General features: G+C 37.3%; 1 protein-coding gene across 2 annotated transcripts in view; it reads right to left on the reverse strand.

The window, feature by feature from the left end:
- Positions 1-15,092, reverse strand: part of LOC120779970 (wiskott-Aldrich syndrome protein family member 3) — a 100,533-nt gene that overhangs the window by 10,125 nt on the left and 75,316 nt on the right. For both annotated transcript variants that reach the window (XM_040112270.1, XM_040112269.1), the window contains one exon: positions 1,275-1,972. In XM_040112270.1, coding sequence (XP_039968204.1) covers positions 1,275-1,972 — 698 coding nt within the window. The remainder of the gene's footprint in view (positions 1-1,274; positions 1,973-15,092) is intronic.

Below are 15,092 nucleotides of genomic sequence, written 5' to 3' on the forward strand. Positions count from 1 at the left end.
GTCGCCAATTCTATGATTATTTTTAGATTTTGTGAAATTGTTGATGGCTGAAATTTTTGTTGGTGTGTTGGATACAGAGGATTTCTCTTTTGTAGGCTGAAGCACATGTGAAAAGCTAGCAGTGAAGGAAGGGAGGGAAGTATTTTCTCTATACTTTTTAAGGGCTTCGTGCATACTGCACTTTTCTAGTGTCTTTATTTTTAAAATTTCTTTGGTTTGCATATACTTTGGACACTTGTAGTCCGAAGAACGATGCTCGCCAGAACAATTCGCACACATGACTCGGATGCAGTCATTATCGTGTGGAGAAGGGAAATTGCAAGTTTCGCATGTTGGGGAACCCTTACAATGTTTTTGCGTATGACCCAATTTTTGGCATGACCTGCAGCGCATTGAATTAGGCACGTATGGTCGCACAGAGGTCATCCTCCATGCGATGTTTATTTTGTTTGGAAGGGAGTAACTGTTGAATGATATTAGCATAACACCAGTAGGCTTTATAACACCTTCAACTTTGCGAGTGAACTTATAAACCGCGGAGACTTCATAAGAACTGAGTCCTTCTATTATTTCGCTTTCAGGCACATCGTTTAAAAACGGTGCATAAATGGTGCCTTTGTTACAATTAGGATGCTGATGACAGCTAGCGCTAACAGCGCCAATGTTGAAAAGACATTTCGTTTTTATAAACTTTTCTGCTACTTGCTTATTTTTCACTAGCAGTAATAGGCTGCCGTCGCGTAATTCACTAATTTTGTTTATATCTTTGCTCACGGTAAGTAAGGCATTGTAAACACGAAAACAAGAAACCTTCGAAAGGGGTGTAGAATTCTCGTCGGATTTAATCACAATATACTTTGGATCTTCACTTTTTATTGGCGGTAAGTCAGGAAAAGCATCTTGCAGTTTTTGATACGATTTTTTACGTTTTGGTTGGGGACCTTGGGCCAGCGCAGCAAACCTGTTGTCCCCGAACTGGAAGCCCGCCGGGGGCATAGTGGAAAAGTTATAACACACTGATGTAAGTACTGGATTATGTTTCTCACTTAAAATAAGTATTAATCGCGTTACTTAAATAAGCAGACCGTAGTGCAAAAAAAAAGAACACCAAAAGAGAGCTATATGAATAGCTATAAACTCAGAGAAAAACGCTAACTCAACTGCTCAGTACGAGGTTTAGTCGGTGACTGCAAACCAATTAATATCGATAGATTGAATTAGAACCTTTAATGTAAATATTCATGTATCAATTAACCATGATTGAGCATACTAACCTGGTGTTCTGCCTGTGGTGATAAAGCCAAATCTTGATAAATAGGAGGTCGTGACATATTAGTCAGATTTGAATTAGTGAAGTTGTTGTTATCTAGGTGCAATAAAATACTTGACTTGTTCTTCGGCAATTGAAGAGAAATTCCTGTTGAAGCATTTCCGTTCCCAACCGAGAGTGTTCTAGGTGGGGTTATATTAATAACACCTTCAGGGATTGGTGGTGGTGGTGGCAATATATCTCTGTTATTCGGCAAATTCCGGATACGTGTTGGGGTATTAGCATTAGAAGATACAGGCGTCCCATTTCTGCTACCGTTTGATGGTGGAGCTGGTGGAGGTTGAGAAGGCCGAGTTTTCATCCGTGAAGTTATTCCTGATGTGCCCATTCCCTCAGTAATGAAAAAACCAGACTGTTCACAAAAGTTTTGATTTTCGCTAAATATTTCATCATCACACACATGTTCCGCGTGCAAGGTTTGTTCAGCGCGCTGCATTGAATGCATTGATACAATACAATTTTCATTTTCACCCGGGGAGACTGTTTTTTGATTAACAGCATTAGTTACCATGGCCGAAATATTAGAAGTAGTAGTGTGTGCATGGGAGGTATAATAATCACCACTTGATAGTTCAGAATTGGAGATGTTACGGAGGTCAATTGAATTTGGACGCTGTTGCCGCGACTCGAAAACACCAACACCTAAGAAAACAAATATAATTAATATACAGTACCCCGCCAACCCATTAAAAACATGATAAATATATGTACAAATTTACGAATAACGATCTGGGAAAGTTTGCTAGTCGAAACATTTGATTTTTTTCCAGTGCGTAAGCATTAAGGTTTGTTTCGTCGGAAAAAGACCTTTTTTCGTGAATTTTTTTAGAAAAAATTATTGCAGTAGGTTTATTTTACTTATTATTATATGAAAGTACAACATTTGAAGGATACTTAAAAAAAGTTTTATCGAAAAATAGCGAGGAATAACGGATTTATCGTCGATCTCTGCAGGCACTTTGAAAAAAAGTTGTTGTGCGGTGACCAGCCTACAGCATGACTGGATCATCTGAAACCAAAAAATTAAAATGCTTTCTTTAGTTTGAGTTTATCTTTCAATTGACGTCGAGTTTTTTTTAATTTTTCAATTTTTCAATTTTTGGTACCATTTTCAAGCCAAAATGACGATTTTGGGCGAAAAAATCGACCTATTTGTTATTGTAAATTTCTTAGAAATTAAAATTTTTGGAAAAACTCGACGTCATTCGAGAGCTATATATATGTAGAATATTTGTACAAAATTTCAAAACAATCGATGCAGTAGTTTTTTCTGTAGGCTGGTCACCGACTTTAAAAATGACATATTTGGGAAAATCGATTCAAAGTTTTGTACACTCACGCAGGTAGTTAGAGGTACCGTTATTCAACCTGCTGTAACTTCGTTAGTTTTTCTCCGAATGACCTAAAACTTTAAGACAATATTCTTGAGATGTTGATGGTTCAGAAAAAAAAATATAAAAAAAATGGAAAAAAAAGTTGTCAAACCTTAACCCCGCCACCCCCCTCCCCCCCTAAAGTGGGCTGTGCACTACATGTTACTACAGTATCGGACAAAACATTTGCAACTGAAATATCATAATGAAAATACTGTCGATTACACAGAAAATAATTAGAGCCTTACTATTTTCATTATATTGGATGTTAATTAAAGTAAACAAAGCAAATTTAATGACATTTTTTCAGTTTATTTGTTTAATAATGTATAATAGTACATAGATAATCATCAATATTTAATCGATATAACATCTATATTCAATAAGACAAAACAATTGCCACTCAAAGAAAACGGTTCACTATTTTTAATAAAATAAAAGAAAAACTTAGTATTTTGTAGAAAACTCATTACTCTCAATAACTGCTTTGCATCGCAGCGGCATTATCCACTATGGTTTGGGGTATATTTCTCCATGTCTCGAGGGCCTTTTGAAAAAACTGATCAGTATTTGGCACATTACTACGATCAATTCTTTTTTTTTATAACTTCCCATAAATTTTATATGGGATATGCTTCGGGTCGTTGCCCTGGTGGAAGACCCGCTTAAGTGGCATTTCCCAATCGGCATGTGGCAACATTATGGATTCCATAATGTCTCTGTAAACGTACCGATCCATGCTACCATTAATACGATGTTGCGGCCCCAAACCAGAAGCACAAAAGTATCCCCAGACCATAATATAGCAACTATGTTTGACTGTTTTTAGACAATAGAAATTTTTAAGACGCTTGTTTCGTGGGCGTTGAATGAAACTCACGCCATCACTTCCTACCAAATTAAATTTGGACTTATCACTAAAAAGAACAGTTTCCCCACTTGCTTATTGGCCATTCTAGATGATTTTTAGCGAACACAATCGTTTTAGTTGGTTACGTTTGCTAATAAGCGGTTTCTTCGCAGATCGGTAACTGTGTAAATCAGCGTTATTTAGGCTATGAACGACCGTTCTTGAGAAGATTGGTAACCCAAGCTCCTTTACCAATTGCGGAGCGCTTTAAAATGGATATTTTTTTACCTCTCTTATAATTGAGATGTCAGTTTTTTCATCAGTTTTTCTTGGTCGGTGTCCACGATGCACTACTTCGACAGTTTTATTCCTAATAAAGTTTGAAATTATTCGAAAGCTTGATGACTTGTGAATTATGTACTTTATAGAAATTTCTTTTTGAGAAGTTCTGTTATTATAATCATCAATATTTAATATATATTTAAAATAGAAATGTGTTTTCGCAAAATTTCAGAACAGAAATTAAGCTCAGTAAATGTTTTAATTAATTCAAATTCAATGCTGTAAATTTAAAAACAAGAAACAAAAAGCAATTCGAAGGAAAAATGGCAGTGTAAGACAAAAAAAATCTAGAACTTTGCTCTACAACTCTCTCGCTCTGCAACTGTTTTGTCCGATACTGAACGGGTCAAATATAAAAAAATGTACCGTTGCAATCAGCGGGACTTAAATATGAAATCATATTGACATGTTGACTTCACTTGGAGTTAGCATTTGTGATTTCTGACTCATAAGAGATAAATTGAGTGGCGTAGTGGAAGAAACCGAACCATAAAAAGTTATGAAAGTTTCTCATTTAAAGTTACCCTGCTAATTAACATGATTTTTCTTCTTACAAAGATTCTCTTTACTGACGAACTCCGACAAGAAGCAGTAACAGAAGCCATCCAATTTGTGCGACGAAGACCGTGTGAACGTTATGCGGAGAACTGTAATGATTTGAAGCTGCATATCGGATGAAGGTCCTGAACCAATTTATTTTGAATGAATAGTGAGCCATACATCAATGTACTTCAACATGTTTTTGTACCATATTTGGCAACACTGAACCCTCCAGCAACCCAATACAAGATGGGACGCCCACCATACCTCCCGACGAACGACTGATTTCTTTAACAACTTGGATGTCGATATATTACCTTTGGCGGACAACTCACTCGACCTAAAATCCATCAAAAACTGCTACAGAGTATAATAGTTTTGTTCACCTAACAGTTGTGTATGTATATATAAAAATGACGAGACGAGTAGAAATTCGTATATCTGCCTGGCCGTCTGCAACTTGAGTAAAAATGGACAGGGTCGTAACCGGGTCCCTACCATGCTCACAAACATACCATCGAAATCTGTGAAGTGCCATAACTAAGCGCTAAATAATGATATGGAACTGTAAATTGGCAAAAGTGGTAAAAGGCAACTGTAAGCTAAAAATTAAAAATTTAAAAGAGTTGGTAGCCCAGTCCTCTTAAGATATTTAATGTACGTATTTCCTAATCCATGCAGGCTAATTGAAATCAATAACTAAATGCGACAGTGATATAGGGCTTTTTCGGTAAATCAAACTGCGCAGTAGGCTTAATGCAAACTGTTGGAAAAAATAATCAGGGGTGTTGTGGAATCTGATAGTTGCGGAATCAGAATTGAAACCGATCAAAAAAAGTAGGAGGTGTCATGAATTAAGATATTATTGATTTGATATTCGAAACAGAATTTGTATGGGTTTTGGGTATAACGGAAACCAATTTTATCGGTTTTGCTATGAGAAACAAAGCAAGATAGTCGCTCACAGATTTGAAATGTAAGGTAAGAAATAAGTTATTTTATTATTACGAATTTATTTATCTTTATTTCTATAGAGAAAAACATAAGTATAAAACACGAAATGTATTAATTATCGATGAACAATTTACTGCCAAATTAGCAAACAAAAGTAATCTAATCTAATCACTTTCACTAATGGTAAATAAAAATGAGTATGGATCTAAAATGCACAATCTTTTTAACGTTTATTTATAACATAAATTTATATTTTATAAAGTTAGTTATACATATCGACAGGATAGCTGGTGAGATTTCAATTCCGAGAAATGATTTGCCGATGCTGGCGATCGAGATGCCGCGGATCGAGGTTGAACTGGACAATCGCGTTAGAGGAGCAAGATGTTGACGCGGTGCAGTGTAGAATCGAAAATTGGTAGCGAATTGACGTGTCGAATTGCTTAGAACGAATTGAAAGTCCCATCCCGATGTCCATCCTTTTTGTTGAGTGGGTACAGGTGTGGTGATGTAAGTGTATGGTGCAATCGGATGTGGTGTATTAAGCTGTCTTGCTAGGGTGCGCCAGTTTTTATCAGGTAGAGTGGGGTATACATGCGGGGAGATGCTTAAGTCATTTAAACAATTGAGTTTTTGGAAAAAAAAATCCGGATATTTAAAGATATTACATTTACAAAACGTAATAAACGTTATTTAACACCCAAATTCGTCTTTATTCATTCGATAAATATTATCTCTTAAAACCTTTCTTTAATTCGGAACTCATTAAGAACTATAATAGGATTGCTTCCAAAAAAAACCTAACAGATTCTGTGACACCATTGAAAATCAGAAGTGGTTTGCAATTCTGACAGCTAAGCAATTCAGTCTTGGATTCCACAACATCCTAAATATCTGTCATCTGCAGCAAAATCAAAAGTTCGAAAAAGCTGCTTTATCACAGCTATTGCGCAAAACCCCACTTTTTGAAGATTTCACATATATGCGACTTTCTTCTGATATTCCTATATTACAGTACGAAAATTTAAATTAATGTAATGTATTTGTCCAAATCCAAATAAACCGAATAATTGTACCCCAGTACATATAGTTGACTTTTTATTGCAAGTATCGGTCAATGTGTGACAGATATGTATATCGGCCAATATGAAAATGAAAGAGCATGTTTTACTCATAACAGTGTATCATTGTGCATAAAATGGATAACACCAGAATTTTCGAGCACGTGACTGTCTTTGCTCCAAAAGTTAGTGAAGGTATGTAGAGTACCTTAATGAAACCCAGGGAACATTTTATTAATATGTGGTATTGGCAAAAATAGATAAAAATCGGGCGGACACTACCCCGAATCCCAATGTACTTCATATAATGATTTTTTTTCTAACAAACTTTATGAAGAATTACCCCGAATCCCAATGTACTTCATATAATGATTTTGTTTTTCTAACAAACTTTATGAAGAATTAGTCGGTCGGTGCGTGAGTTGTTTATTCAGAGCATTCCTTGAAAATACGATTTCAAGTATACCTGAGCCATGTTCAAATTAATGCAATCAGCCTGTCCTTTTCTCTGCCCCCAAGTATGATTTCCGTCTATCCACCTGACTTTAAACCATTCAAGTTAGTCAAAATGTGATATTTTAATAAAAAATTGATGGACAAAGTTTCTGAAAAATTATTATTTTTTTAATGTTTTTAAAAATGGATGTAATTATAATTGAAAGAGGAATGATGACGATGAAATGTTGATTAAATTACATTTATTTATAGCTAATATAAGATAAGCTTAATCTCTCAACGCAATAGTGTACAATATTTTGGCAGTCGAATGCATGTCACATAAAGTTATCCATGGGAAAAACAATGTGTACCCAAAACTAAGCCACAAACGGACAACGTTTGACATTGTGACAATTTAAAGCAATCGTTATTTCTATAGCATAAGTTAAAAGTGAAAAACCGGGAAGTGTCTGTCTGAATATATCTGAAAGGAGAGTGGTGCCAAGTAGTGTGTTGTTATGTTTTATATCCTTCAACCGAATATTTGTGCAATGGTACATTCATCCCAAATGATAATTTCATCCTGTTTCAGCACGGTGACCACGAGTGGTTGTTGTATGCTGCACACTGCATCATTTTGCTTCATTTTTCATTACGTCACTGAATATTATACTTACATCGTTGCACCTTATACGATGTCGATAAAATCGAGTCTTTGTGATTATCCCACATTTATAATCGGGCCCTCCCGCTTTTTAAAAATATTAAGCCCACATTTGTCTCTCACCTCTGCTACTCCCTCTATTAAATAACAATTTCGTATCTTAATTTGCAGCTTAGTTATGGCATTTTACAGGTTTTCGATTAATGGCGCATTGTGGCCGTGACAGTGAATATGGTATATTTTGCTTCGCCTCAACAGAAATTATATTAAACTCATACTTAAATGAGCAATATGTGATATAAACTCAACCAAATATATTGGGTTTATGTAAAAAACGTCACCCAGAGGATCATATATTAGGAATACTAGATTTAGACCTAGATATAGACAAATTTCATTCATATTCAGCGGTAAACCACATAATTTTCAAGGAAACTAGCCCATTTACTTAAAATGTTATACATTTCAACTAACCTGTACGGTTTAAAGTCAAATGGAAAATCATTATGTATTGGAACTTAGAAAGGGACGAGCTGATTGTATTAATTTTGACAATGCTCAGGTATTCTTCACCACATATTTTCAAGCAGTTTCATAAATATACTAGCATATCATTCCATTTAGCATCCCACTTGGGAGAAGACGACCTCATATGGACGATGAGATGTGGACATCGACTTCTTAATATTCGTTATTATATACAATACTTAGTCTTGCCGTAAATTCTGTTACAAGTACAGACCGTTATTTTAAACGGAGTTCATCTCCTTTTTTAATGTATATACTATGAAATAAGTGATGTACAAAACTTTATATGAAAATAGTTAGCCATGCTTTAACACCAGCCCTCAAACCATTTTTATGTAGAGATCATCCCGTTTAAGTCTTGACATTGATTTGGTCAATACAGTTACAATTCTTTAAAAAACTTTCAAAATAGGCCCTTTCTGCATCGATGCAGCGCTGCCAGCACGATTTCCAAGCATTGACGACGTCACGGAAAGCACTCTCTGCAGTCTTCAGAGCCGAGGTGCATGCTGCTTGGATCCCTTCTGTCATCTAAAAATGATCCATGACTCGTCTGCTGTGATTACGTTATTCAAAAAGTGGGGGTCACTTTCACACATTTTCTTGACGCAGAGTCAGAATTTAATCGCGTACCTCTACTCCGACGAACGCTGCATTTTCGGCTTGCACCTCTCACAGAAACACGACGAGCAAACTTGTTTGCCCTGATTCTCCAGCCGCTCGTTTCGTTAGCTAGGAACGTCCTCTACCAAGTCGGTGCGCGCACGCTCCGAAGTACAGTCGCGGCGGAAAAAAACAGTCCTATTACATTCCGGACAAACCCTATATACTATACATTTCTCATGACATAAGTTTCTGTTTTCTAAGGGTAAATTGGTTCGACTCTTCTCTTTCTGTCATCGACTGTAGACGTATATATATATAACATCAAAAATGTCAAACTTTACGATAAAGGTGTGAGTTGCCAGATTGCAACAAAAGGTTGTCAAATCCCGAAATATTGAAGGCAATATACGTATATAAGTAAAAATGTTTGTAACAGAATTTACGGCAAGGCAAGAATTTTGTCGGCGAAGTTCTGGAATCCGAGTTCAATAAATAAATCGCGGTCGTATGAGGAGTGAAGGAGCATAGACTATCAAAAGTTAAAACTAAAATCTTAGGATTATTGACAGTCGGAATCTTGACGCCATCGGCTGCAATATTAAGGTCAAGTCTGTACTCCTTCGTCCAGTCTGTAAATATAGTTGCTGTGGATTTGGTGGGAGAGTGTAAGCTTTCGTGTAGAGAAGAAGCGAGTAAGGTTGGAGAAATAGCCGTTTATTTTTGAACACATGCCTTCGATTCCATTGCCCGAGGTCAATATCGTGCAATCATCAGCATACAAGGTTATGGAAACTGTCTCTGGTGACTGTGGGAGCTTCGAGATATAAAAGTTAAACATTAGATGGGAGATGACATTACTCTGCGGAACCCCCTTTGTTTAATTCTTCTCAGTTCAGATTTTTCTCCTCGAAACAGTGCGGATGACTGACGACCGCTCAGGTAGTTTATGGTCCACCTCTTCATTCCTGGAGGAAGCGTAGTTTGTTCAATGTCCTGCAGTAGCCTTGTTCTCTCCCAGGGTGGTTTCTGGTTAAGGTCACGAACTATCTGCGCGTTTAAGACGCTAAGTGCTGTGGTGGTACTGTGCACTATTCGGAACCCATGCTGGTGGTTTGCTAGAGTCAGGATGTGAGTGAAGGTCGGTAGTAACAAGGCTTCAATTGTCTTCACTACTGGGGAGAGAAGAGTTATCGGACGATAGGAGTAGAGCTGGTTTACCAATCGCCGCATCTCTAAATTGAGACCCCTTATTCGGAGATCCACGGGATCGGTATGGCGTAAGGTGTCGCGCTCATTAGCTAAAGCCGGGTTGAAGCGAGCAGTAGCTACTGCGATCACCCGTCCGTAGGAATGGGCAGAGCGTTGAAGGTGCTCTCAATAAATTCTGTGAAGCCGACATAGTTAGCTTTATTAAAGTTGACGAATGTGCGGTTGTCCACAGAAACAAAATCGGGAGGTTTCTCGATTGAGATAATTATGGGCAGATAATCTGATGCGAGAGATAGCATAGGTCGCCAGGTTATGCTATTTATCAGACCACCACTAGCAGTGGTAATATCGGGCGAGCTATAACAGGTGCTCATAACTCAGTTGGGGGCTTCGTCATTCATTGTGCAGAATGTCGGAACGTCAATCTGTTCCGTCAGCTCCATCCCCCCCGATCGTTTGTTAGGCAAGAATGCCAATGCATTAAAGTCTCCTAGTACCAAACGGTTTTCACCACGAAGTAGCGCACCCATATTCGGGTGATATCCTATAGGGCTACATGTAACTGGGGGATGTATATATTATTGTTATAATATTTCGAGGTCTGACATTCCTGACGCTACATTCTAAGGTAGTATCGTTGCGGTCGATGTCTCCATCGGTTAGACGATATTATCACTATTATCTCGCTCGCGATCTTTACGTAAAACGTTGAAACCGGCACAACTCAGAAGATCTGAGCAGCTCTTTAGTGTGGTTTCTTGGACCGCAGCTATCGATACGCGTTCCCCGTTCATAAATGAATTGTGAGATGCGGTTTTGTCGCGGGTGTCCGTGAGTGATTCTGGGAGTGAGGGAGTGGCGTGTAGTTGCAGCTGTAGAACCCGCAGGGGCGGTTGTCGCATTGTGTTGTTGGTTGGGGAGGCAAATCGCAATGGGAGTCATGTTGCCTGTTGGAAGCTCCAATGGACCGTCGAAGTCCTCCATTGGCCACTCGGATGGAGTGGCGGCGCAGTGCCCGAACTAGGTGCAGGTTGCACAGTCGCAGAGGCTAAGGTCGCAGTAGTGCGTTGACAACATGGGACCACGTAACTTGTGGTCCACTTCCTGCGTCTTAAAGCATGAGCAGGTGGAGGTTGGATGAAGCCTTTTAGCGCAAACGCAACAGAAAAAATCCCGCGGGCCCCGGTTGGAGTCAATGCCAGCACGAGTCAGGAGGATACGGAGCAACCCTGCTGCAAGGCTTTGCTCCAGTGACGACAAACTTAAACTTAAACTTATTGATCTAAACGGGGTTAGATCACCGTAATAACTGCCGTTGGCCGGATAAAATCCGGGTCAATTCCTTTGCGTAGAAGCGGCTGTTGTGAGAATTGGATGCTCACCGAATACGCTATTGCTGCTGTAGATCGGAGTATCGAAGAAGACTCGATTGAGTCCACCGATTCGCTCCAGCGCCACGGTCACGTGGTCAAAATATTTTTTAAGACAAATTAAAACTTTTGTTATTATATTTAAGCTTCTTTGAATCGAATAATAACCCGAAGGAAGTTTGTGTGTAATCAAACATACTTTTGCAACTTACCCCCATTTTATCTATTTTTGTGCGTAACACAAATTATTAAAATGCCACATACTAAAGAATGTTCGAAAACCTTTATATTAGGTATATGGGGGTCACAGAAGTATTGACCAAATTCAAGCCATTTTTAGTACACAGAGATACTATTATCAGGCGATGATTTTCTCTGAATTTTCACCGATAATTTCAATCAAAAGTCAACAATAAATAATTCAGTCCACAGTTCCGGTATTTGGGGGTTTGAAAGTTTTGGTTAGATTTGGACAATTTTTGGTCATAAGGTGGAATACTTTAAGGAATTATTAGTACAAAGTTTTATCAATTTCTTCTTGATTTCTACACTAGAAAGAAAAAAATCGAAAACAAATGTTCCTATTTTGTCTTAATTTTAACTCAATACATTTTCATCTGTCAAATTCAAACATTTTGGATTGAAAATAGATTTTCAGTTTTTAATCCCAAAATTGGGATTAAGCGAGGATCAGCGAGATCGACCTGGCGTAAATCGTCCCACTCAGTTGCAAGGAATATTGCTTCTACTGAAAAATTATGACGAGTAGCGACTATTCTTCCAGTTGGAATAACTCCGAGCCGTTCGAAACCAAACGAGAGAAGCGACTTCCTATCGTGCAACTTTTTCAATCTAGTCCTGTAATTCGAGCTGCAAAACTAAATAGAGAAGGTACAATCTTCTATAAGAGTGCACAGCTGTTGACGTTCGCCGAATTTTTACCCCAGCTCCCATAAAGGCTCTCATACCATCTCGAGTGTAAAATTAAATATCTCTGGCGTATTTAGTTCTTGATTTACCACACTTTTAATAGTTTTTGACAGACTATTACATGGGAAGTGGACGGGGTTTGTCTTCTGGTTTCATCCGTTTTTAGTGTTGGTAAGGATGCTTAAGTGATTTGTCCTGGGCTAATTTGGTTTTTGTGGGAGGTATTTACATTAAACCAATTGGACGGCAGGGCCACTCCCAGTTTTTGTTATTGCGATGTCTTGTGCCAAATTACAGTTCTATATTTTCATCAAGTGCTTAGTCATGGCACTTTATGTAATTGTTTTTGCTTAATTGCGTTTTTTAGGCGTGACAATGGCCCGATTTTGCCCACAGACGGACGAATCGACAGACAGCCATGCGCATTTCAACTCGTTTCGTCACCCTAATCCTTTATACATATTTAACCCTGTATCTATCCACAAACAGTTAAGTGAACAAAACTATTCCTATTATATAGAAACATGTTGCAATACTATAAAAACGTTCTGTGAATGAATTAGTTGAAACTATTAAACTATTGCGAAGACACAATTAAAGTCTACCAATTGATGTAAATGGTATATTAAGATACGATATTAGGAAGATCATCCAATATTGGTGCAATTATTTGCTTGCTCGAATATCCCCAACGTTGTGTAAAATTTTCACGAAGAACAATGGTAAAAAATACCCACTGGTCACAAAAGATGTATTATAATGAAACCTATTATGAACATTTTTGAGTTGTCTTTCAGTGTCTTCAACGCTAGGGATTATTCATTAACACAACAAAAATCTGATTAGGCGAAAAGAGGCGAAGTTCTTAGGCTTACTATTTCCGACCATGACAGATTTAAGTAATCTTAGATTATCCTCGCTCTTCCACAATCAGCAAGCTAAAAAACTTCACAGGTACAATTCATTTCTACCTCAAATTTATTAATGAAACAGTATAAAAATTATTCGAAAATCCTAATACAGTAAAACCTGTAAAGTTGGACACCCTTACAACTTGGACACTCGCTCAAATTGGACAAAAAGTTCTGTACCAAAATAATATAGTACAAAATATCCATATATTCACTACTTAATTTGGACACTGTCTATCTTGGAAGTTGGACAAAATTTGTCTCAATTTTTAAACAGCAAGCATTAAAATCCTTTTATATCTTGGACAATACATTTAATATGTATGCATATTTGTATGCTGTTTACTTATGTACTATACCTATGTATATTACACACAAATGTACATATTTGTATTTCGGCGTCAATGAAATTTTTCAAACGTTGCAATGCCGTTATTTTTGCGAAATTATGTATGCATCAAATTTTCTGGATTAGCTATGACACAATTAAGCATATTTGATCAGTTGTTGCAATCATGTCAAAAAGAAAACAACCAGTGGAGTTATCTCTGAAAATTAAAAGTGAGATATTGAATTAACCGGCCAATAAAAGTTTATCTATAAGGAAATTGGCAGAAAAATATGGAGTTTCCAAATCAACAATCGCTAATATTAAACATAAAAAGGAACATATTATAAAAGTATTAGAAAGCAACCCCGATCCGGAACGCAAAAGAAAAACGCGTATAACTGATTTTGAAAAAATAAATGAGGGGGTGAAATCGTTTGTTGAAAAATGCAGGTCTAAGAATATTCCGATCAGTGGCCCAATAATTCAAGAAAAGGCTAAGCTATTGGCTTCTGAGTTACAAATAGAGAACTTTAGAGCAAGCAATGGGTGGTTAGAATCTTTCCGCTTGAGACATAACATTCAATTTAAAGCTTTAAGTGGTGAAGGAGCGAATGTAGATCTTAAAGCTGCCTCAGATTGGAAAGAAAAACCACCAACACTTTTAAACAATTATTTACCTGAGAATCAGTTAAATGCGGATGAAACTGGATTGTTTTATCGTCAATTACCTACTCGAAGTCTCGTTGCAAAAGGCGCAGTTTTTAAAGGAGGTAAACTGGCGAAAGAAAGACTGAGCGTATTGTTTTGCTGCAGCAGTACAAGAGAAAAGTTAATGCCGTTGATTATAGGTAACGCTGCGAAGCCGCGAGCTTTTCATCGAAATAAAATCGACACTCAAAATTTTATTGTGCAATCGGCTCACAATAAAAAGGCTTGGATGACAAGTGTAATTTCCCAGCATTGGCTTAGTTCTATCAATGACCAAATGAAGAAGCAAAATAGAAAAATTATTTTGTTCATTGACAACGCTACAAACCACAGTTTAATAAATGAATATTCAAATGTGTTTGTAAAATTTCTGCCACCAAACCCAACGGCAGAAATACAACCTCTCGACCAAGGAATTATTCAAAATGTAAAAACAAAATATAGATCAAAAATGATGCTTTCTCTGATAACACACCTTGACGAATGCAACAATGCAAGTGAATTGTCGAAAATAATTTCTGTTTTGGATGCTATTCGATGGTTGGTTTCTTCGTGAGACGAATTAGACCCTCTTGTAATAAGAAAATGCTTTCAACATGCTGGATTTCCTTGCCACGATTTACTGTAATGTCCACGGCAAGAAAATCTGAATTATGGAAGTTTGATAAATCACAACTATTCTGAACAAATTCGAAATGAATTAGTATCGCCCATAGTTGTGGAAAATATGGATAAATCGATAGATATACATGAACAGGTGGGTGATTCCCATGAAACTATTTTTAAAAACGTGGTAGAGGATTTAATACACATCTCCCAAGGAACTTCTTCAAGTGAAAGTGAAGATGAGTGCACTGAAAACTATAATCTTCCCACTGCAAAAGAAGCTTTATCAAACATGAAAGAAGTCATTCTTTATGTATCAGCACATCAATCAACTTTGCTGC

The sequence above is a fragment of the Bactrocera tryoni genome, unplaced genomic scaffold (genome assembly GCF_016617805.1).
Source record: "Bactrocera tryoni isolate S06 unplaced genomic scaffold, CSIRO_BtryS06_freeze2 scaffold_119, whole genome shotgun sequence".
NCBI lineage: Eukaryota > Metazoa > Arthropoda > Insecta > Diptera > Tephritidae > Bactrocera > Bactrocera tryoni.